This window comes from Phyllobates terribilis, unplaced genomic scaffold (assembly GCF_046119375.1).
Source record: "Phyllobates terribilis strain yellow unplaced genomic scaffold, ASM4611937v1 Scaffold_2__4_contigs__length_985480577, whole genome shotgun sequence".
NCBI classification, from domain to species: Eukaryota; Metazoa; Chordata; class Amphibia; order Anura; family Dendrobatidae; genus Phyllobates; species Phyllobates terribilis.
In genome coordinates, this window is record NW_027362762.1 from 240002078 (window position 1) to 240026787 (window position 24710).

At 41.4% G+C, this 24710-nt stretch overlaps 1 protein-coding gene across 1 annotated transcript in view; it reads left to right on the top strand.

Moving 5' to 3' along the window:
• TDRD3 (tudor domain containing 3) overlaps nt 1–24710 on the top strand; it is a 407068-nt gene that overhangs the window by 209950 nt on the left and 172408 nt on the right. The window contains exon 5 of the mRNA XM_073663947.1: nt 6485–6626. Within this exon, the coding sequence (XP_073520048.1) occupies nt 6485–6626 (142 nt within the window). The remainder of the gene's footprint in view (nt 1–6484; nt 6627–24710) is intronic.

A 24710-nucleotide genomic window follows, 5' to 3' on the forward strand; every position in this document is an offset into this window, starting at 1 on the left:
TTCTCTTTTTAAATCTTAATGACAATGAAAAACATCCAAATGACCCTGATCAAAAGTTCACATACCTCAGTTCTTGCCCCCTCTAACATCAATGACAGCTTGAAGTCTTTTGTGGTAGTTGTGGATGAGGTTCTTTATTTTCTCAGATGGTAAAGCTGCCCATTCTTCTTGGCAGAAATCCTCCAGTTCCTGTAAATTCCTGGGCTGTCTAGCATGAACTGTGCGCTTGAGATCTCCCCAGCTGGGCTCAATGATATTGAGGTCAGGAGACTGAGATGGCCACTCCAGAACCTTCACTTTGTTCTGCTGTAGCCAATGACAGGTCGACTTGGCCTTGTGTTTTTTATCGTCATGTTGGAACGTCCAAGTACGTCCCATGCGTAGCTTCTGGGCTGATGAGTGCAAATTTGCCTCCAGTATTGCTGATAACGTGCTGCATTTATCTTGCCTTCAACCTTTACCAAGTTTCCTGTGCCTTTGTAGCTCACACATCCCCAAAACATCAGCGATCCACCTCTGTGCTTTACAGTAGGAATGGTGTTCCTTTCATCATAAGCCTTGTTGACCTCTCTCCAAATGTGACTTTTATGGTTGTGGCCAAAAAATTAAATTTTGGTCTCATCACTCCAAATCACCTTGTTCCAGAAGTTTTGAGGCTTGTCTCTGTGCTGTTTTGGTGTATGGTAGGCGAGATACTTTGTGGCACCTTTGCTTTCTTCTGGCGACTTGACCATGCAGCCCATTTTTCTCCAAGTGCTTCCTTATTGTGCATCTTGAAACAGCCACATCAGCTGAAATTCAGGACTCTCTGAAAACTAGCGGTGTTATTTGTGTTTTTCTTTGCATCCCAAACAATTTTCCAGGCAGTTGTGGCCAAATTTTTGTTGGTGTACCTGACCGTGGTTTGGTTTTACCAGAGCCCCTGATTTTCCATTTGTTAATCACAGTTTGAATGCTGCTGACTGGCATTATCAATTCATTGGATATTTTTTTGTATCCCTTTCCTGTGTTATACTGTTCAACTACCTTTTCCCGTAGATCCGTTGAAAATTCTTTTGCTTTCCCCATGACTCACAATCCAGAAACGTCAGTGGCGGGATGAAAGATGCAAGAGTCTGTCTGGATCCCAGAAACTCACTCAGCTTTTATACACACACACACATACACACACATATACACACATATACACACACACATATACACACACACACATACACACACACACACTACAAGCAAACAGGTCACAGGTGAGGATGTTAGCTTTAGTAGCCATTCAAACCCATTTGTGTCAAATTCTGCACATGTTATCAGGCCAAAATCACCAGGGTATGTGAACTTTTGATCAGGGTCATTTGGATGTTTTTGGTTGTCATTAAGATTTAAAAAGAGAAAACACAGCAGTTTGACAACAAATGGCTTCAGCCAACCAATAACCATGAGTGAAGAAAAAGTTTTTTTGTTATCATTCATATTCTCTGAAACAAGGCCAAGATAGGAATACTGCCGGGGTATGTAAACTTTTGAGCACAACTGTATATATAGATATATATCTATCAGTATCCTTTTGGTTAGTTGTATCCAGAGAGCAAGTCTTAATACTCCTCAAACTTTAGAGGCAAAGGTGCAAACTGTACCTCGTTTTGGCGGCAGGTACCTTTCAGATGCTGGTGTTCCAATCAGGGGGATGCCATTGGTTTAAGCGATGTCCCGGCTGGTGGCATTCACTCTGTGCGGCTCTTTCGATGTACAGCGTGCATACGCTGGTTTGCAGACATGACCTTGTGACGTCAGACAACACGTGATCTTGTTCAGTACGGTGCTCTCAAAGGACCAAACTATCCTACGCCTTTCGGAAATAAACTATTTCCTTCATCCCACTGGGGTAGGTATCTGTAAAGTTCCTGCCTCAGGATAACTTCTAAAGAGATTAAAGGTGAACTTCAAGCTCAAGGAACATCAGTGTCAGATCGCAGAGAGAAATGTGCGCTCCAGTGTCAGAAAGCTTGGTCTCAGTCGCAGGTCATGGGTCTTACAACAGGATAATGACCCGAAACACACCGCTAAAACACCCAAGAGTGGCGAAGAGGAAAACATTGGACTGTTCTGAAGTGCCCTTCTATGAGCCCTGACCTAAATCCTATTGAGTATCTTTGGAAAGAGCTGAAACATGCCGTCTGGAAAAGGCAACCTTCAAACGCGAGACAACTGGAGCAGTTTGCTCATGAGGAGTGGGCCAAAATACCTGTCGAGAGGTACAGAAGTCTCATTGACACTTACAGGAATCGTTTGATTGCAGTGATTGCCTCAAAAGGTTGTTCAACAAAATATTAAGTTAAGAGTACCACCATTTCTGTCCAGGCCTATTTCATGAGTTTAATTTTTTAAAAAATTCTGTGGAAGCAGGGTTGAAAAGCCATGTCTGACTTTCATTTGTTCATTTTCATAGATTTTTAATTTATTATTACTTTTGTCAGATTCAAGTTATTTCTGTGACCATTGTGGGTTTTTCTTTCATTAAACGAGGGGTACCAACATTTTTGACCATGTGTGTATGCCCTAGCGCCACTCCTTTACAATACAATAGGGTGAAATTAGCAGCAATTCCACAACACAATACTCTTGTAATACTTTGTAAATGCAGATATGCAGACTTTGTGGTGACTGTGCTTCGTATGTCCATAGTTATCGGTCTACCGGCAGATAAGCAGTTCTCCTCTGTGATGAATGGGGTCAGCCTAATGTTCTCTTTATGGTCTTGCTGATTTCTCATGATTCATGCTATTGTGTTCTTGTGCCTTTATTCTACATATGTTTGGTCTAATGCTGCAGCTAGAGGTTTACCATGAAAAAGACAACCTTTCTATCTCCGAATGTATTTTGGGTCATTTTCAGTTCTATAAAATAGCAGCAGTGTCACTTAGAGTATTGAAGTAACAAAAGTAAAAGCTGTGAGATTCTTGTGTATAAATGTTTGACGTTCCTGTGTATCCTTCATCTATAAAAGAACATATAATGGAAGGTTATGTTGTGATTTTGCTGCATAAACAGGGAGACGCGTTGAAGATGTTGACATGTTTCTCGCAGTGCTTGTCTGAATGTCTCCTGCAGAAGAATACAAAGGATCCAAAGTTTAGATGAAAAGTTATTAGAAGCACTGCACTAGCATCTTGAGTGTATTCTTCACCTCGCTGTTTATGTCGGATACTTTCTGCCATACCTGATTACAATATCCGTCACTCACTGTGGTTGCTTTAATTAATATGCAATAATGGTATTCTTACAGGATCCAGAACTATTATACTACAACACAAGCTTTCAATGTCACGTGTGTACAGGCTACTGCACAACCATGACTTGCATTTGAGTGGTATGAATAGCTGTGCAGAACCTAAAGACTTGGTGACAGGTTCCCTTTAAATCTTCTAAGTATGTCTCATATGAGATAAGACCACCCCCTTTCAGCCCTCATATGCAGCATTCTAATATGCTGCATATATGCCCCCGATCTGGGCTGTAACAAAACAAAAACGCCTTTTATTATACTCACCTGAGGGGCGGTCCGGTCCGAGAAACGTTGCTGTCTTGGTCTGGTGCCTCTTTTCTTCTTTCGATGCAGTCCTCCTTCTTGCTTTGTGTGGCTGACACGTCCTACGTCATCCACTCAGTGTTCCCTGGCCTCTCGCTCCTGTGCAGGCTTACCTCTCTGCCTTGACCAGGGCAGGGCACAGTACTGCAGTGCGCATGTGCTGGGAAAGGTCAAAGAGCCCCGGCGCATGCACACTGCAGTACTTTGGCAGAGAAGTGTGCAGAAGCAGGATGTGAGGGACACTGTGTTGATGACGTAGGACTAGTGTTGAGCGAGTATGTTCTATTAACCCTTTCACCGAGTATGCTCGGGCCGAGCTCCAAGTATTTATAGCTGCTCTGTGATATGGTTGAATCGCTCCCGTGTGCATGATTTGCAACTGTTTGACAGTTTTATTACATGAAAGGAATGTCTATTTCTTACACATTCCTCACTATAAATACTCGGAGCTCGGTCCGAGCATACTCGGACAGAACATACTCGCTCAACACTACGTAGGACGCGTCATCCACATAAAGCACAGAAAGTGGACTACATCACAAGAAGAAGGGAGGCACCGGACCAAGACAGCGACGTTCATTGGAACACCTTGCAGGTGAGTATTATAAAAGGTGTTTTTCTTTTGTTGCAAGCCGGATTGGGGGCATATATACAGCATAGCAGAATCCTGTATATGAGGACCGAAAGGTGGTGGTCTCATCTCATATGGGACAAATCTGGTGACAGGTTCCCTTTAAATGGGATCAGTCCGTAAGATCAAGCTCACCAAACAGCATATATGGACATGCAGGTCTTTGAATTGTATATCCATGGACACCTTTTATATCCTTTATCCATTTTTTCATTCCTGTCTGTGTGACATCAGGTGGCAGGCAAGGAAATCAGACAGAGAGCTAAAGAGGCTGATGTTGAGTGGGAAAACAACCTTGGGTGGCAGTGGCTCCTTAAGTGCTCTGTCAAGCTCAGAGCACTTAGTGCCTCATTGACATATGAATTAAAATGTTAATTTCTCAGGAATGTAGTAACAGATTGAAATAAAGAGGTATTGATGGGTTTACATATCTTCTAAGACATGCATGCCCATTTGAGGTTTTGCTATTATGGATTCCAGTTTAAAGCACCGCTCCAGCAGTTTTCTTTATTTTATCTATTGCTGGAGTGGTGCCCGTGTTCCTTATCTCGTACTCACCTTCCAGCGTCTTCATCTGTTATCACCGCTGCTCCTATCGGTCTTCAGCAGTTTGTGACCTGCCGGCTGCTCCAGTGTTTCATGGAGTAAGCCGGTGGTCAAAACTAAATACAAGTCTATTGGAGCCTCGTTTTGGACCTCATAGACTTGCATTGAGAGCTTGTGACGTAGCTTCTGACTTCCAGAGGTCCGAAGCTGCAGTCACAAGGTGGCGCCACAGGACCGGAGCGGCACTGAAAACAGCTGAAGACGCTGGAGTGTAAGTATAAGAGTAGGGGCAGGGATCTTAGTTAAAGCAACACTCCAGCGCTGAAAAAACAAAACGGTGGAGTGGTGCTTTAAGGGTTATTCATGCAACAGTTTTAGTTATTTTGGTGCTTTTTTTTTTTTTATAAACGAACAGGTCAGGGGGGCTATTCACACATCAATTTATCTCGCTGACTTGGATGTCTGTCTATAGTAGTGAGAAAAAAAATGGAATGCAGAAGCAGAGAAAATCTGACGGTCGTGTCCACGCTCTTACTCCACAATGATTTTGGTTGTGCTCTGAATTGGCCCCTCTACTTACCCAGCATCTCATTGTGGCTTTCAGATCCTTATTTATATCATCTCAGACTCCAAAGCTTCCAACTTTGTAAAGAAACTGTAAAACAAGCCATCGATGTTGGGTTAAAATTCTGTAATTTTATACATTTATTGACTTGTTTACAGAAAATGGTCGGTAAAGCGCTATTACTCACCTGTCATTACATAACAGAATGTCATCCTTAAGGGGTTTTCCACCACATTACATTCATCACCTGTGCACAGGACCATTGCGCTTAGCTGTTTGTCAGCCTCATATACTTTGATTGACAGCTGCCATCAATCCTTTTAAGGTTCTCTTTGGTGCGGTTTTGCAGGTGAGGAGAAACTGGGCATTCTAGGGACTGTGGGGGTCCCAGCAATGATGCATTTATCACCTATCCTGTGAGTCACTAAAGTGTTTTTCAGAGACAAAAAAAACATAAAAATCCCAATCTGGTTAATTGGAATTAGAGACTTTTGTAGGTGGCACATTTTATAGTCACAAATGTTTTTTTCCCCTCATTGGAATGGATGAATTTGAATGTCTCTGTTAATGTTGGGTCCATGCATATTACCTTACAAAGTATAAAGTGTCATTTTCTAAATAAATGATAAATAGATGGACGTCACTTCACTTCAGAGTCCTTACATATCTTGTGCTATAAGGAACAATTTCTTTTGAACATCCCTGTGTTTTATTGTGTTCCACTTCACTAGCGCTGTGTGTGGTCATACATTGTAGAATTGATAAAACCCCCCCGGTAGGAAAAGCAAGCAGCAGAGCATTGTAAGAGGTGCAGTGTGTTATAGGAGACAATAATTGCTTGTGTTGTGCTTTGCCTGCATCGTGGGATTTACCATATGTTCTACTGTCATAACTTCATTGACCTTGTAATTGCTTCTAATGTGTTGTTACGTACAGTATTTTTCAGAAAGTAAAACCTTAACGGCAGCAGTATATAGTTTAACTGCTGATTGCAATGTTCGCGAGCCGTGTACTTCTGTCTCCTAAGTGTTTGCACTGTTACTTTTGTTTTTGTATGCATTTAGAGGAAAATTAGAATTGATTATTGCATTTCTTGGCAGCTCGTACAAAAGTCTAACATTTTAATTGTATTCTATGTCTTTTTCCTCCCTTCTAGCTTGAACACTCCACCTGGCACAAAAATAAAGCTATTAGGAACTGTTGAAGTGAAAAATGGATGCTTGCTTTTGGATGACACCAACACAGTCGTGCTTGGAGGTGAAGTGGAACCGCTCATAGAGAAATGGGAGCTGCAGAGGGTGAGGCTAACACAAATCACTTTGAGCTCTTGTTGCTGGTGTGTTACTAAATTGACTCTTCCAGGCAGAGAATGAATATCCTTTTTGAAGCATACATCCAATATTGCCCTTTATAGCAGTGTTTGTCTATTTATTCCAAGCAAGCGGTGTTAACAGAATGCATTTTATTGCAGGCATTGTGATGATTTAGACCTGCATCCCATTTCATTAATCTTTCTTTTTAGGGAATTTACAGACTTGTTTGATAAAATTACATACATTTGTTATAAGATTAAAATTTCTTTACATACAGTACTATGCAAAGGTTTAGGGCCGGTGTGGAAAAAGTTCTTCAAAGTATGCCTGCTTTCAAAAATAGAAGTGTTAATAGTTTTTTATCAATGAACAAAATGCAAAGTGAATGAGCAATGAGAAATCAAAATCCAATCAATGTCTGGTGTTCCCACCCTTTGTCTTCAAAACATCATTAAAGGGACTCTGTAAACACAGAATGACTGTTCAAACTACTGTATTTTTTGGACTATAAGACGCATTTTTTTCCTCCAAAATTTTGGAGGAAAGTGGGGGGGTGCGTCTTATAGTCCGAATACTATCTCCCTGTATATACTGTGGCTCTGCGTGGTAGGAGGTCTGGGGGAGCAGCAGCAGGGGATCAGCGGGGCACAGGAGGCAGCAGCTGACTGCTGCAGCCTGAGCTGTGCCCGCTACTAAAGAAAATGAATATTCCCGCAGGGAATATTCATTTTCCTTAATAGCTGGCACACTGTACAGTAGCGCGGCTCTTGCTGCGGTCTGTGTGCCCGCTATTAAAGCTCATGAATATTCCGTACAACCCACTCCCATGGGTTCTAGTGAATATCCATGGTCTTTAACAGCAGGAACACTGACCGCAGAGCGACAGCAGGAGCCCCACTGCGGTACAGTGTGCGCGCTCTCACACTGTGTGAGGGCGCATGGCAGGGACGCCATGCGCGGCTCACACACTGATAGTGTCAGCAGCAGAGCGGGACAGCGCTGGAGGAGAGAGGAGGCGAGTATGAATGTTTATTTTTTTTGTGGACAGCAGGATGGGGACTCAAGGGGTGCCAAGCATACCAGGATGGGGGCTCAAGGGGTGCCATGAATACCAGGATCGGGGAATCAAGTGGTGCCATGCATACCAGGTTGGGGGCTCAAGGGGTGCCAAGCATACCAGGATGGGGGCTCAAGGGGTGCCAAGAATACCAGGATGAAGGCTCAAGTGGTGCCATACATACCAGGATGGGTGATCAAGGGGTGCCATACATACCAGGATGGGTGATCAAGGGGTGCCATACATACCAGGATGGGTGATCAAGGGGTGCCATACATACCAGGATGGGTGATCAAGGGGTGCTATACATACCAGGATGGGGATCGGGGGGGGGGCCATGCATACCATGATGGGATATCAAGGGGTGCCATGCATACCAAGATGGAGGAATCAAGGGGTGCCATACATACCAGGATGGGGAAATCAAAGGGTGCCATACATACCAGGATGTGTGATCAAGGGGTGCCATGCATACCTGGATGGGGGGCTTAAGGGGTGCCATACATACCAGAATGGGGTATCGGGGTGCAATGCATATCAGGATGGGTGATCAAGGAGTGCCATGCATACCAGGATGGGTGATCAAGGGGTGCCATGAAAACTAGGATGGGGATCGGGGTGCCATGCATACCAGGATGGGTGATCAAGGGGTGCCATGCATACCAGGATGGGGGATCAAGGGGTGCCATGCATACCAGGATGGGGGATCAAGGGGTGCCATGCATACCAGGATGGGGGATCAAGGGGTGCCATGCATTCCAGGATGAGGATGAGGGCCACGTATACCAAGATGGGATGGGGGCCACGTATACCAAGAAGGAGGGGCCATACATACCAGGATGGAGGATATTAACAGAATTGGGGGACATTACCCCAATACCAGTGTCAGCAGCAGACTCCCTCCCCTATAACAGGGCATAATGACCAAATTTTTTTGCTTAAATATTTTTTTTCCTATTTTCCCCCTCTAAAACCTATGCATCTTATGGTCCGGTGCGTCTTATAGTCCAAAAAATACAGTAAGTATCGGTGCTTCACAGTGGGGAAAATCATTTATATACACCTTGCCACCTGCGTGTTTTCCCTCAATCGCCACCTCCTCTTCTTTGATTGACAGCTCTGGCTTCATAGAGCCAGAGAAAGGTGGAGACACAGGGAAAACAAGCAGGTGAGAAGGTGTGTTCAAATGATTGCCCCCACCGTGAAGCACTGAGCACCTGTACTTGGGTGAACAGTCATTCTGTGCTGACAGGTTCCCTTTACAGCGGCGGCCGTAACCATGCTCCCTACACTGACTGACGGCCGGATCAGCAGTGCATCAGTACAGATACAGCTGTTAGTCAGTGCTGGGATCGTGGTCACAGCCGCTCACTATGTACTGAGCAGTGACTGAAACCACACCTATATGACTAAAAGCCGGAGGCTGCCGGAAAGAATAAAACTAATTTCATCTCACCAGCAGATCTTTCCATGAATTGACTGCACGGCTTCTGAAACTTATAAACCTGCAGATTAACCCCATATCTGCAGGTGAATATAATTTTTTTTACATGACCGGTTCCCTTTAAAGGGACTCTGTCGGCACAGAATGACTGTTCAAATCAAGTATAGGCACTCGGTGCATCAAGGCTTGGCCAAACATTTAAGTGCACCATCCCACCTTTTTGTTCTCCACCTGACATCGCCCTTCTCTGGCCCTAGGAAGCCATAGTTGTCAATCAAAGAAGAGAGGGTGAAGATTGAGGGAAAACAAGTAGATGTGAAGCTGTATTTAAATGACTGGCCCCGCTATTAAACACCGAGCTGCTGTACTTAATGCACCCTGTACTTGGTTTGAAAAGTCATTCTGTGCTGACAGTCCCTTTAAAGCATAAATTCTTCTAGGTACACTTGCACACAGTTTTTGAAAGAACTCGTAAAGTACAAGTGCTTCTCACTAAATTAGAATATCACCAAAAAGTTAATTTATTTCAGTTCTTCAATACAAAAAGTGAAACTCATTATATAGAGTAACTACAAACAGAGTGATCTATTTCAAGTGTTTATTTCTGTTAATGTTGATGATTATGGCTTACAGCCAATGAAAACACGAAAAAAAAAACAAAGCAAAAAACAATGCTTTATCATCATATCACCAAACAAAAAATGCAATAAAACGCGATCAAAAAGACGAATGCAAATAAAAATGGTACTGCTGAAAACGTCATCTTGTCCCGCAGAAAACAAGCCTCCATACAGCTCCATCAGCCGAAAAATAAAAGTTTATAGCTCTCAGAATAAAGCGATACAAAAATTTTTTTTTTCTATTAAATTATTTTTGTGTAAAAGCGCCAAAACATAAAATAACAATATAAATGTGGTTCTGCTGTAAAAGTACTGACCCGAAGAGTAACGCTGCCTTATCAATTTTACCACACACGGAATGGCATAAAAAAACAATTACGGAATTGTCGGTTTTTGTTTATTCTGCCTCCCAAAAATCAGAATAGAAAGCGATCAAAAAATTTCACGTGCCCGAAAATGGTACCAATAAAATATGGAAAAATTATAGCTCTGAAAATATGGTGATGCAAAAAAAAAAGCGTCTTTTAGTGTGTGACAGCTGTCAATCATAAAAAAACTATATGAATCTCCTATCGCTGTAATCGCACCGACCCAAAGAATAAAGTCATCTAATCAATTATACTCCACGAGGAACGGCATAAAAAATAAACTCTAGGGTTGTGCTAGGGTTAGGGTTGTTCTAAGGTTAGGGTTGGGCTAGGCTATGATTAGGGTTGTCTAGGGATTGGCTAGGTTTGGTGTTTGGCTAGGGTTGGGATTTTTTTCAAAAGTAAAGAAAAAAAATGACAATGATATGGCGACTAGTGTTGAGCGCAAGTGCTCGCTACTTAAGTTTGCATTGGGTGCTTGGGTATGCGCCGAGTATAGCCGATGCTCGAGTGACATGCTCGAGTCTTCACCCCATATGTTTTGCAGTTGTTATACAGCAAAAAAAGCTCGCATGGATTGCCTACCATGCACGAGCGATCTCCGCATGTTTTTTTTGGGTGTCTAATAACCGTGAAACATGCGGGACAGGGACTCGAGCATGTCACTCGAGCACCCGCGATACTTGGTGCATACCTGAGTACCTGATACAAACTCAAGTAGCGAGCACTTGCGCTTAAGACTAATGACAGCTTATTCAGTATGATGACCTAATGTTATCAAATTCTGTGTACCTCTGGCTTCAAAATGTTCACTATACCCCTTGATAAAATCCTTGAGGGGTGTAGTTTCCAAAATGAGGTCACTTGTGGGGGGTTTCCACTATTTAGGCACATCAGGCGCTCTCCAAAGGCAACATGGCTTCCGCTAATTATTCAAGCAAATTTTACATTCAAAAAATCAAATGGCTCCTTCCCTTCCGAACCCTGCAGTGCGCCCAAACAGTGGTTTTCCCCCACATATGGGGTATTGGCTTACTCAGGAGAAATTGCACAACAAATTGCATGGTGAAATTTCTCCTGTTACCCTTATGAAAATGCAAAATTGGAGGCTGAAAAACATTTTTGTTGGAAAAATGTGAAAATTTTATTTTTACAGCTCAATGTTATAAACTTCTGTGAAGCACCTGGTAGTTCAAGGCACTCATTACACATCTAGATAAGTTCAAAAAGTCAAATGGCGCTCCTTCCCTTCCGAACCCTGCTGTGCACCCAAACAGTGGTTTTCCCCCACATATTGGGTGTTGTGCTCAGGATGAATTACACAACAAATTTGTGGTCCATTTTTACCTGATACCCTTATGAAAATAAAAGAATTGGGGTATAAAATAACATTTTTGTGAAAAAAGTTAAATGTTCATTTTTTCTTCCACATTCCAAAAATTCCTGTGAAGCACCTGAAGGGTTAATAAACTTCTTGAATGTGGTTTTGAGCACCTTGACGGGTGCAGTTTTTAGAATGGTGTCACTTTTGGGTATTTTCTGTCAAAAAGGCCCCTCAAAGTCACTTCAAATGTGATGTGGTCCCTAAAAAAATGGTTTTGTAAATTTTGTTGGAAAAATTAGAAATTGCTGGTCAAGTTTTAACCCTTATAGCTTCCTAACAAAAAATTATTTTGGTTCCAAAATTGTGCTGATGTAAAGTAGACATGTGGGAAATGTTATTTATTAACTATTTTGTGTGACATATCTCTGATTTAAGGGCATAAAAATTTAAATTTTGAAAATTGCTAAATTTTCAAAATTTTCGCCAAATTTCCGTTTTTTTTTTTCCACAAATAAACGCAAGTGATATCGAAGAAATTTTACCACTATCATGAAGTACAATATGTCACAAAAAAAAATATCTCAGAATCAGGCTTAAAGATGATGTATTCATATAACCTGTCACCAGGTTATATGAATAAAACCTGGTGATAGGTTCCCTTTAATGGTGTCCTCAATTCTGAGAAATACAGACAGATATTTATCCACAATTCCATATCATCAGGAAATCGTCTATTTGGCTCCAAATTTATTCTGCAGCAGGACTATAACCCCAAACATACAGCCAATGTCATTGAGAACCATCTTCATGATAAAGAAGATCAAGGAGTCGTGGAAGTCATGATATAGTCCTCACAGAGCTCTGATCTGAACATAGTCTGTAGGATTACATGAAGAGACAGATGGATTTGCAGAAGCCTACATCCATAGAAGATCTGTGGTTACATCTCCAAGATATTTGGAACAACCTCACTGCAGAGTTCCTTCAAAAACTGTGGTTAAGGGTACCTGGAAGAATTGATGACTTGATGCTGTTTTGAAGGCAAAGAGTGGCCACACCAAATATTGATTTGATTTAGATTTCTCTTTTGCTCAGTCACTTTGCATTTTATTAATTTATAAAAGTAAACTATTAACACATCATTTTTTAAAGCATTCTTACTTTGCTACATTTTTTCCACACCTGCCTAAAAGTTTTGCACATTACTGTATTTAAAATTCTTCCAGATGCAAAAAGGAACTATAGTATTGCTACATAATATATATTAATACAGATAACAGATGTTGTGATTTTAAAGAGAAAAAAATATGTCCTAATGAAGTTGCAAAAGCCTAAAATGTTATGTTAGTAATCCGCTTTTCAAAGGGATCTACTATTACTGGTACAGATTTACCAAGTTCTGTCTGTCATATAGTTTAGTGGTGTCTTAGGCTCATAATAAACGTCTCTAATACTGAAGAGAATAAGAATGGTGACAACTGAAGACCTAAGATGTGTGACAGCTGTGATCTGCCTTAATTGTGCCCTACATCATAAGAAAAAAAATATGGGGATGATCTAATATATGAAGATTCGTAAACTGGCATATTTTCAGGAATAGATAGAAACTGCACATTGCTCTTGAACTACAAGCTACATGTTAATCGGTGTTTAGAATATCCTCCATGTTGGCAGCAGGTAAAGCAGCCTATGGAGAAGACCTCATTCGGTGCTCATCCTGTAACTGAAAACATATTCTATTGAAACAGAAGGGAACAATTCCAAACATAGACTTAATGTTACGCTATGAATTCCTATTTGTAATTTATCTAGTAACATTTCAGTCTGTGAGTATTTACCAACACAAAAGTCATTTTCAGGAGCTATACATTAACGGGGTTGGCCAGGCTTGGAATAATAATTGGAATAATAGTCTGGAGTAATTCTATGTGACTGCAGGATAATGAAACCTTATAGCGTGCACACTACACGCTGTCAGGATTCTTCTGGGAGTGCGGCGAGAGCAGGCAGTCTCGTGTGCGCTGGTATGCGATTTGCATACTTCTTTTCACATTCTGGCTAGAGATGGGTGGCTTCACTCAATCCAAGCGAATTGGAAGGCTGCGTGTCTAGTCGGCACATGATCGCATGGATGTAAATCACATACTTGCAGTTACGTCACCGCTGGCATCAGAGAGTCTTTCATCCCAAACCTGGATAACTCCCTTTAATGTTAACTGTAATAATATAATAATGGAACTTTTCTGAGTCCGGTACGTTAATATTGATGGAGAAAGCAGAAAAATCCAGCTCACAGATGAAGTCTAAAAAAGTGCATTTTATTTTCCAAGGTACATGAAGCAAAAGAGAATGCAGGCATCTTTCGACGCATTTTGACAAAGAGCACTTGCAGCTTGAAACGCGTCGAAAGATGCCTGCATTCTCTTTTGCTTCATGTACCTTGGAAAATAAAATGCACTTTTTTAGACTTCATCTGTGAGCTGGATTTTTCTGCTTTCTTTATTGCATGTTGCCCCCTGCCCAGGTGCTGTCCGTGCTCCAGAAGTGTGGAACTGCAGGTGGTGAGCTGGATTTACTTATGTGACTTTAATATTGATGGCCTACTTTTAGCATAGGTAATTAATACCAGATCGGTGGGCATGCGGCACCTGGCACCCCCACCAATTAGCTGTTCCCGATGCCGGCAACGTTCAGATATTGTTAGTTGTGGAGCGTAACAGCGCGCCTCCATCAACTGCATAGTGACCACAGCGGGTTACTGCAGATCTGCCCCTATTCATTTGAATAGAGGAGGATGACATGGTATACTCTGCCTCGGCCACTGTGCAGTTGACTGAGCTGTGTAGGGCAGCTCTGCAACTGATCAGCTAATCGGTGGGTGTGCCAGTTGACGCACCTTTCACTGATCTAATTTTGATGACCTATCTTAAGAATAGCCATCAATATTAAACCCCTTTAAATTTATAACTAACCTGAGTCTGTACCTTTTGCTTTCTAGTATTCTGTATATATTTAGTTCATTTTGTTGGCCAATATTTGTAATATTTTTTGGCAGAAAGCATGACCGTTTCCATTGCTTACAGACACATTAGATCTTTACATGTTTTTTACATGTGTGTCTATTTAAAAACAAAATGCAAGTTTATAACCTGCTCCTAATTTTAGACTTTTCTGATATGGAGTTGTCCCTCCTGGTAGTACATGCTGGATGTGATGGTTGTGTGTTCAGAGTTCTGCCTTCACTAGCTCTCATGTTCCAGCTTTATTCTTAAATTGATTTCTCCTTCTTCAGTCCTTAAAGGGGTTGTCCGGTCCAAATCAATAAGTCTGCACTCTGTGTGACTGCAGACTTATGAATCCCACCCAGTGCACGCACTGTGCTCTGCGGAGATTTGCCGGTTTCTGAGCCGGGATCGGTATGTATGCGTTATACATACTGCTGGCTAGAACCCGTCCATCGATTTGGACCGGACAACTCCTTTAAGAGATCTCTTCTCCTTTGTGCTGACCTAAACTGATGTTTTTGACCCTCCTCCTTTCCCCTGCAGAGCCTTCCAAGATTCCTCTCTTTCCTCACTTCACAGTCTGTGATTCCTTTCCTTCTGAAGACTTAATGTGTGAGAGACCCTCTCTATCTATTGTATTCAGTACAACATGTGTGATCTGCTCTTCTTGAACATTTCGATGCTTCCTGCATTTAGACACATGTTCAACATCCACCCAATTTTTGTTTGTATCTTTTACACTGAGAGGAAAGCGGGAGAGATCAAAGACTGATTACCCCACCAGGAGCAGTATGCTTGATTGACTGTGCCCGTGAATATATTATGTTCTGCTTTATATGAGCTCCTCTCCCTCCCTGCTGATGTCTCTAAGGCTGTGTGCCCACGATGCGTTTAAGCGTTTCCACAGCGGCAATTCCACTGCAGAAATGCTTAAAAAAAACGCTTGGTAGAAGGCCTGCCATGTTCCCCAATGATAATCCGCATGTGCTGTGCACATGCTGCGGAAATTTCCGCTGCGGGTTATCATTGCGGAAAAAAACGCAGCACTACCAATTATTTTGCGGAAGCGCTGCGTTTTCGCCGCCATTGACTTGCATTGAATCGCATGGATTACGCATCACTGCATCTGCAGATGCGGAATCCAAGCGTTTCAATGTGCTGATGGTACCCAGGTCTGGAGGAGAGGAGACTCTCCTCCAGACACGAGTACCATAGAACCTGTAAAAAAAAGAATAAAATAAAAAATAAAGATTATATTTACCTTCTGATGGCCCCGGAGTCCTTGTCTTCGCTTGCTGGCAGATCGCTGTGGACTGAAGGACCTGCGCTGACGTAATTTAGTCATGCGACAGGTCACGAGACCGCTGATGTCAGCAGGTCCTTCAGTGTACCGCGATCTGCCAGGACGGAGTGAAACAAGACTCTGGGGGCCATCAGAAGGTAAGTATAGATTTATTTTTTAACATTCTTTACAGTCACACTATATAAATCCATGCAGTTTGCATGGATTTATATAGTGTGACCAAGTTGTCAAGCACTTTCCAAGTGATGCTAAAATCGCTTGGAAAGCGCTTGTCAACCCGCATGTGGAAATGCAAGTGAAGAACGCTTCACATCCACTTGTCCCTGGCAGGAAAAACGCATGTACAATCCGCATGTACAATCCGCATGTACAATCCGCATGTACAATCCGCATGCTTTTTTTTCTGCCAGGGAGATGCAGAAACGCTCAGGAAAAAATCCGGAGCATTTCTGCATCGTGGGCACATAGCCTAACACTGAGAGGAGGGTGCAGAAAGGGGCCACCCAGCCAGGTATAATATGCTGCCAGATCTAGATCAGAAGCGGCAGCACACAGTTCGTGATGTACAAAAGTTTCACTGACTCTACAAAAACAAGGTTTTGAGATAAAGTTAATAAATTTTCTTTTATCAGCATTTGGCAAGCATAAAAGTTTGAGTTTTTCATGTGACACATACCAGAATATAATGCATTCAAGAAATTACTGATTTTTAAAGCGCCACTCCAGCGTTTTTTTTTTATTGCACCGCTGGAGTGGTGTTTTAAATGCAAGTCCCCTGTCCCCTATCATATACTCACCTTCCGCCGCCTTCATCCATTTCCAGCGTCGCTCCAGTTGGTCTCCTGTGAAAAGTGACCTGCCTGCAGTTACAGTGTTTCATGGAGCTGCACAGAGGTCACTTTTCAATACAAGTGTATGAGAGCCTCTTTCTGGCTCTCAGATTTGTATTGTGAGCTTTTGAGTGGAGCTTCTGACTTCTGGCTGTCAAAAGCTGCGCTCACAAGATGGCGCCGCGGGACCAGAGCGGTGCTGAAAGCTGGAGAGGACGCCGGAAGGTAAGTATACCACAACCTTATTGTTGCAAAATATACTGATGGCATTTGTTACAGAAGAATTTCTAAACTACTGATAATTCCAGTGAGCACTGTTGGGGCCATAATCCGGAAGTGGAAAGAACATAATTTCACCATAAACCGGTGACAGCCAGGTTCTCCCCGCAACATTTCAGACAGAGGAGTGAAAATAATTATCAGAAGAGTTGTCCAAGAGCCAAGGACCACCTGTGGAGATCAACAGAAAGACCTGGAATCAGCAGGTACAATTGTTTTTTTTTTAAAAAACAACCTATAATTAATGCACTCCTCCTCTGTGGCCTGTATTCACTTTCACCACACAAGACTCCATTGCTGAACAAAAAGCATGTTCAAGCGCATTTAAAGTTTACTCAACAACATTTAGACAAGCCTGTAAAATACTGGGAGAATTTAGTCTGGTCAGAAGAAACCAAAATTTAACTCTTTGGATGCAGTAATGCACACCATAAGGTACTGCATATCACCCCAAAAACACCATACCAACAGTGAAGTTTGGAGGTGGCAACATCATGGTGTGGGGCTGTTTTTAGCATATGGCCCTGGAAAAATTCATATTATTGAAGGATGGATGAATGGATAAAAGTGCCGAGACATTCTTGATAAAAATCTGCATCCATCTACCAGGATGATGAAGGTGAAACAAGAGTGGACATTTCAGCAAGACCATCATCCCAAACACATAGCCAAGGAAGCTCCATTGGTTTCAGAGAAAGAAAATAAAGCTGCTAGAATGGCCCAGCTAAATACTTGACCTGAATTCAATAGAAAATGTATGGAAGGAACTAAAGCTCAGAGTTAATTAAAGGAGCCCATGGAACCTTCAGGATTTGAAGATTGTTTGTGTGGAAGAATGGGCTAAAATCTCACCTGAGCAATGCATGCAACTAGTTTCTCCTTACAGGAGACATCTTGAAGCTATCAATCACCACCAATAAAAGCTTTTGTATGAAGTATTAAATAAATTTCAATAAATGTGTTCAATACTTTTTTCCCTGTGTCATTTCTTCTTATTAACGTAACTTAATTTATGGTATCTGTAGCTTTATTTATTTGCCTGTGTGGATTGGATGGGTTGTTATGGACATCTGCTGAAAATTTCATGTCAATAGCACCTTTAGAAATATATGTGCTTAGAAAATTGGTGACCTGTTAAATGCTTATTTCGCCCGCTAGAGAGAGAGAGATTTAGATATAGAGTGATTTAGATATAAAGAGATTGATTTGATGGAGAGATAGATAGGTACTAGATAGATAATAAGTATTTAGATATCCTGTAGTGTTTTCTATTAAGCCAAATAAATAATTAAATTACAAAAATTACAAGGGGTATCCTCTATTTTTTTAAACCAATATGAGTAAAGCAGACAGCTGATATTATCAGGCGGGGAAGGTCCCTGGTTATTTGGGCCCTTTTCAGCCTAAGAGCATTAGCCCACAGCCGCCCAGAATTGGAGTATCACATTAGATGCTCCATATCTGATGCTTAGCTTTGGCTCTTCCCTATTGCCTCGATTCTTTGGCAATCAGGTTTTTTTGGGTTGATGTTAGCTGTGTATTGTTTAAAAACAGAGCTGGCATCAAGCCCCAGTGTTTAGTAATGGAGAGGTGTCTTTAAGACACCCCCATTACTAACCCAGTAATAAAAATAAAAAAAAGCACAAATACTTAAATGACATAAAGACTTCCCTTCACTTTACCTCATTCACCACTTAATTCAAAAAGGGAAAAAAAACAAAAACACACAGGTCCACCGAATCCAACGTAGTCCAGCGATTCTGATGAACAAAGACTATGGAGCCTCGTTCTGATTCTCTATAGCCTTCGCCTACAGCCATTGCCTGGTCCCATTGCACAGCGAGAGACCCAGCGATTCTGAATTTGTGCAACCAATGGAAATAAACGTCACCTTATTTTTACTGAAGAATCCTGTCCCTGTGTGAACGCTACCTAATTCCTACTTGAGTGTGAATCTTTACAATGGCTATTAACCCCTTAACAACATTAGACGTACTAATACGCGTCTGTGCCCTGGGACTTAAGAGCCAGACCGGTATTAGTAGGTCATCGCGATCGCGCGCGCACACAGGCTGTGCGGGCGCGATCGCCGCCGGGTGTCAGCTGATTGTCACAGCTGACACCCGGTACTATGTGCAGGGAGCGGTCCCGCACTGCTCCCAGCACATTAACCCCCGCAATGCTGCGATCGAAGTCGATTGCAGCATTGTGGTGGCAAGGGGAGGTGATCGCAGATACTCACCTCCACTTCCAGCCTCCAGCGCTGTCTGCCGTGGCTTCCAGGATGTTGCCATGACGACCTGATGTCGTCATGACAACATCCGGGTCACCAGACAGCAGGAAGATTTTTTGGACATGCGCAGTGCATCTCCAAACTATCTTCTCCCTGTCCAGCGCTGACAGCCTGCATGGCACAGGGATGGTGCTCCATTCCTATGCCATGCAGGCGATCAAAATAAAAAAAGTGAAAGTCCCATAGTGGGACAAAGTATAAAAACTGTCAGAAAGTGAAAAAAAATATAAAAAAAAAATTGTAAAAATATATAAAAAAATAAATAAATAAATAATCCACCAAAAATAAAAATATAATGTACCCATCAATAAATATTATTATTATAAAAAAACCAAAAAAACAATAAAAGTACACATATTTGGTATCGCCGCGTCCGGAAAGGCCTGACCTATAAAACTGTCCCACTAGTTAACCCCTTCAGTGAACACGGTAAAAAAAAACGAAGCAAAAAACAATGCTTTATCACCATACTGCCAAACAAAAAATGGAATAACACGCGATCAAAAAGACGAATATAAATAAAAATGGTACCGCTGAAAACGTCATCTCGTCCCGCAAAAAACAAGCCGCCATACAGCTCCATCAGCCGAAAAAGAAAAAATTTATAGCTCTCAGAATAAAGCTATGCTAAAAAAAATATTTTTTTCTATAAAATTGCTTTTATTATGTAAAAGTGCAAAACATAGAAAAACGATATAAATGTGGTACCGCTGTAAACGTACTGACCCGAAGAATAAAGCTGCCTTATCACTTTTACCACACGCGGAACAGAATAAAAAAAAAACAAAAAAACAATTCCTGAATTGTTGGTTTTTGTTTATTCTGCCTCCCAAAAATCGGAATAGAAAGCGATCAAAAAATGTCACGTGCCTGAAAATTGCACCAATAACAACGTCAACTCATCCCGCAAAAAACAAGCCGTCACATGACTGTCTGCCAAAATCTGGAAAATTTCTAGCTCTCAAAATATGGCGATGCAAAAACTAGATTTTACAAAAAATGCGTCTTTAGTGTGTGACAGCTGTCAGTCATAAAAACCCCATATGATTCTGGTATCGCTGTAGTCTCACCGACCCGAAGAATAAGGTCGTCTAATCACTTATACCACACGAGGAACGGCGTAAAAAATAAACTCTCGGGTTAGGGTTGGGCTAGGGTTAGGGCTAGGGTTAGGGCTAGGGTTAGGGCTGGGTTTGGGGTTAGGGTTGTGATGGGGTTGGGATTTTTTTCAAAAGTAAGAAAAAAAGAGGGCGATATGGCGACGAGTTTTGAGCGCAAGTGCTCGCTACTTGAGTTTGCATCGGGTGCTCTGGTATGCATTGAGTATCGTGGGTATTTGAGCAACATGCTCGAGTCTCCGCCCCATATGCTTCGCAGCCAAAAAAACTTTGCGGGGATTGCCTGCCAAGCACGAGCGATCCCCACATGTTTTTTTTTTGGGTGTCTAATAACCGTGAAACATGCGGGGCAGGGACTCGAGCATGTCACTCGAGCACACGCAGTACATGGTGCATACCAGAGTACCCGATGCAAACTCAAGTAGCGAGCACTTGCGCTCAAGACTAATGACAACATATTCAATATGATGACCTAATGATATCAAATTCTGTGTCGTACCTCTGGGTTCAAAATGTTCACTATACCCCTTAATAAAATCCTTGAGGGGTATAGTTTCCAAAATGGGGTCACTTGTGGGGGAGCTCCACTGTTTAGGCACATCAGGGGCTCTCCAAACGCGACATGGTGTCCGCTAACAAATTGAATGGAAAATCGGCTCAAATTGTTAGCGGACGTCATGTTGCATTTGGAGAGCCCCTGCGTGCCTAAACATTGGAGCTCCCCCACAAGTGACCCCATTTTGGAAACTAGACCACCCAAGGCACCTATCTAGATGCATAGTGAGCACTTGGAACCCCCAGGTGCTTCACAAATTGATTCGTTAAAATGAAAAAGTGTTTTTTTTTCCACTTTTTCATTTTTACGAATCAATTTGTGAAGCACCTGGGGGTTCCAAGTGCTCACTATGCATCTAGATAGGTGCCTTGGGGGGTCTAGTTTCCAAAATGGGGTCACTTGTGGGGGAGCTCCAATGTTTAGGCACATCAGGGGCTCTCCAAACGCAACATGGCGTCCGCTAATTATTCAAGCAAATTTTACAATCAAAAAGTCAAATGGCGCTCCTTCCCTTCCGAGCCCTGCCATGCGCCCAACAGTGGTTTTTCCCCACATATGGGGTATCTGCGTGCCCAGGGGAAATTGCACAACAAATTTTGGGGTCCATTTTTTCTTGTTACCCCTGTGAAAATAAAAAAAATTGGGTCTAAAGTAACATTTTTGTGAAAAAAGTTAAATGTTCATTTTTTTCTTCCACATTCAAAAAATTCCTGTGAAGCACCTGAAGGGTTAATAAAGTTCTTGAGCACCTTGAGGGGTGCAGTTTTTAGAATGGTGTCACTTTTGGGTATTTTCTGTCATAAAGGCCCCTCAAAGGGACTTCAAATGTGATGTGGTCCCTAAAAAAATGGTTTTGTAAATTTTGTTGGAAAAATGAGAAATCGCTGGTCAACTTTTAACCCTTATAGCTCCCTAACAAAAAAAATTTTGGTTCCAAAATTGTGCTGATGTAAAGTACACACGTGGGAAATGTTATTTATTAACTATTTTGTGTGACATATCTCTCTGATTTAAGGGCATAAAAATTCAAATTTTGAAAATTGCTAAATTTTCACAATTTTCGCCAAATTTCGTTTTTTTTTTCACAAATAAACGCAAGTGATATCGAAGAAATTTTACCACTATCATGAAGTACAAGATGTCACGAATCAGAATCAGGGGGATCCGTTGAAGCGTTCTAGAGTAATTACCTCATAAAGTGACTGTGGTCAGAATTGTAAAAATTGGCCTGGTCATTAACGTGCAAACCACCCTCGGGGGTTAAGGGGTTAAGTTGCATGAAATAAAATATTTGTGTGGTTTGTCAAAAAATCAAAAATTAAGCTTTAATCATCATGGTTCTAAATCAAGCTTTAATCGTCACATCGCGCCGTTTGGATTTGTCATGGTTCTGTACGGTTTCTCCCCATTGAGTATTTTTATTGTCCAGATCACAATCCTTGCTTTTCCAGTGGGTAGTTTAATTTCTTACAAACAGATTACACTTCTCTTTCTTTTCCCCCCTGTCTGGTGCTTTTAGTTTAGTGTTTATTTTTGTTATGCTTTGTGTGCCATGATTATGGTGTGCAGTGATGCTGGGAACACGACTGTTGAGTTTTTACTTCCATCCTATTTCTACAATAAAAATTCATTTTGCCGCTGTACGCCGTTCGCAAGCTGTATTCTGCTGTGCGTTGTATACAACAACATAATTATTATTAATACTTGCTTTATAGAAATACAGAAATGTGCATGTTTGTGGAAGATTAGGGCTGTGGTTGGATTTAGCTGGGTTTACGTACCATTTCTATAATAATGAATGGTAATCATAGGGCACAATCTGAACGTTATCTGACCCAGTAAATGTTTCCTATCTGATCACTGTTATTTCTGCAGTTATAGCTCCTACTGTTAATTGGATTGGAAAACCCCATTATGAGGATCATATAGGAAACCATTACTTCTAGGGATAACCCTTATCAGTAAATATGGCCTGTGTGCACAATGATAGTAGTTTAGTTTAGGATGTAATTAAAAGTGTGCATGCACAATACTGTGTGTAATTGGCGTTAGACCTGAAAATAGTCACTGCTCTCCAAGACCTGTGGTTATTAAAACCAGTGTTAATAGATAGATTTTTTTTTTCAACAAAATTTATAAAACCAATTTATTATTTATTTTTTTTTTTTGGGGGGGGGGGGGGGTCAGGACCACATCAGATTTGAAGTGTCTTTAACGGGTCTATGTGACAGAAAGGTATCAAAAAGGGACACCATTTTTAAAACTGCACCCCTCAAAGTGCTCAAAACCACATTCCATAAGTTTATTAACCCTTCCCGTGCTTTACAGGAATTAAAGCGATGCGGAAGGTGAAAAAATGAAAATTTTAATTTTTCCCTCAAATGTTGCTTTAGCCCCAAATTTTTCATTTTCTCAAGAGTAATAAGAGGTAATGGACTGCACAATTTGTAGTGCAGTTTATCCTCAGTACACTGATACCCTATATGTGGTGGAAAACTACTGCTTGGTTGCTCGACAGGGCTTGGAAGGGAAGGAGCGACAAATTGAATTCTGGAGCGCAATTTTGGCTGGAATAGGTTGCCGATGCCATTTCACATTTGAAGAGCCTTTGACATGCCAAAACAATAGAAACCTTACAAGTAACCATGGGCTGAGTACATGGATAATTACCATTTTTTTTTCTACTAAAATTTTGCTTTGGCAAAAGGGATAATAAGAGAAAATGAACTGTACAATTTATTATAATTTCTCCTGAGTACGCCAATAAGCTACATGTAATCGGGAAATACTTTTTTGGCACAATGGAAACGTCAGAGCACCATATTCTAGTGAAAATTTAGCTGTTATGGTTTTCAATTGCCATGACGCACTGGAAGAGCCCATGAGGTGCTTCACATGAATTAACCTAAGGGTGCAGTGATCATATTGACATCACAGGTCACAGTTTTATACCATTGAGCGGTGAGTAAAAAATAAATTACATTTTTACCAAAAAAAATTTGTTTTAGCCCCAGATTTTTCATTTTTACTTGGGGAGGGGGGGGGGGCAAAAATGGCACCAAAATTTGTCACACAATTAATACTGAATGTTGCAATACATATCAGACCACAGATATATCAAAGGGATAATTTTTTAATGTGTACATACCACCCTTAAAATTCATATTTATCAGATTACATTTTAAAAAACACCTAAAAAAAAACCAACCCTATGTGCAAGCGATGAAACACAAGAATTCAATCTTTGCAATACAGCAGATATTAAACAGTCTATACTTTTTCGGAACTCTGTAAGACTGTTAGTTCCACAACAGGAGCTATAATCATCCCCTTCTTAATGATAATCAGTTTTAAAGCTACATCACTATTAATAGAAAAGAAACTGTATCATTTATATGTATAGACAGGGCAGGTACAATGAGATCTGCTATGAAGACAAAGAAGAAAAAAATATAAAGTTATATTTTTAAATCCCAGGTCATACCACAGAAAAGGTGCCTGTGATACCCTAGGACACTTTCTATATAAGTTGGCACCCTAGATATACGAGGTTTTGGTGCTCCCGCTCCATGGCGGCTCACCCTAACTTTCCCTGCACGTTCCTATTGTAATGATAATGCTTGGAAACCTAGACTAGACATGCATCTACTATCCTGTAAGGGGAGTTATGTCAAACATCAATTGAAAAAAAATGATGGAGACTTATCGTTTGATGTCTGGAAGTGATAATCTCCTTTTATGCCTCTGCCCCCAATGTGTTTCCCCCTGTACAGGTTCATCAGGAGGCCTGGATAAAGATTCATGAAAGCTCAGGATATGAGTGGATGTTCATAAGCCAATTGTGGGCTTACCATTTTTATCCTGTGCTCTAC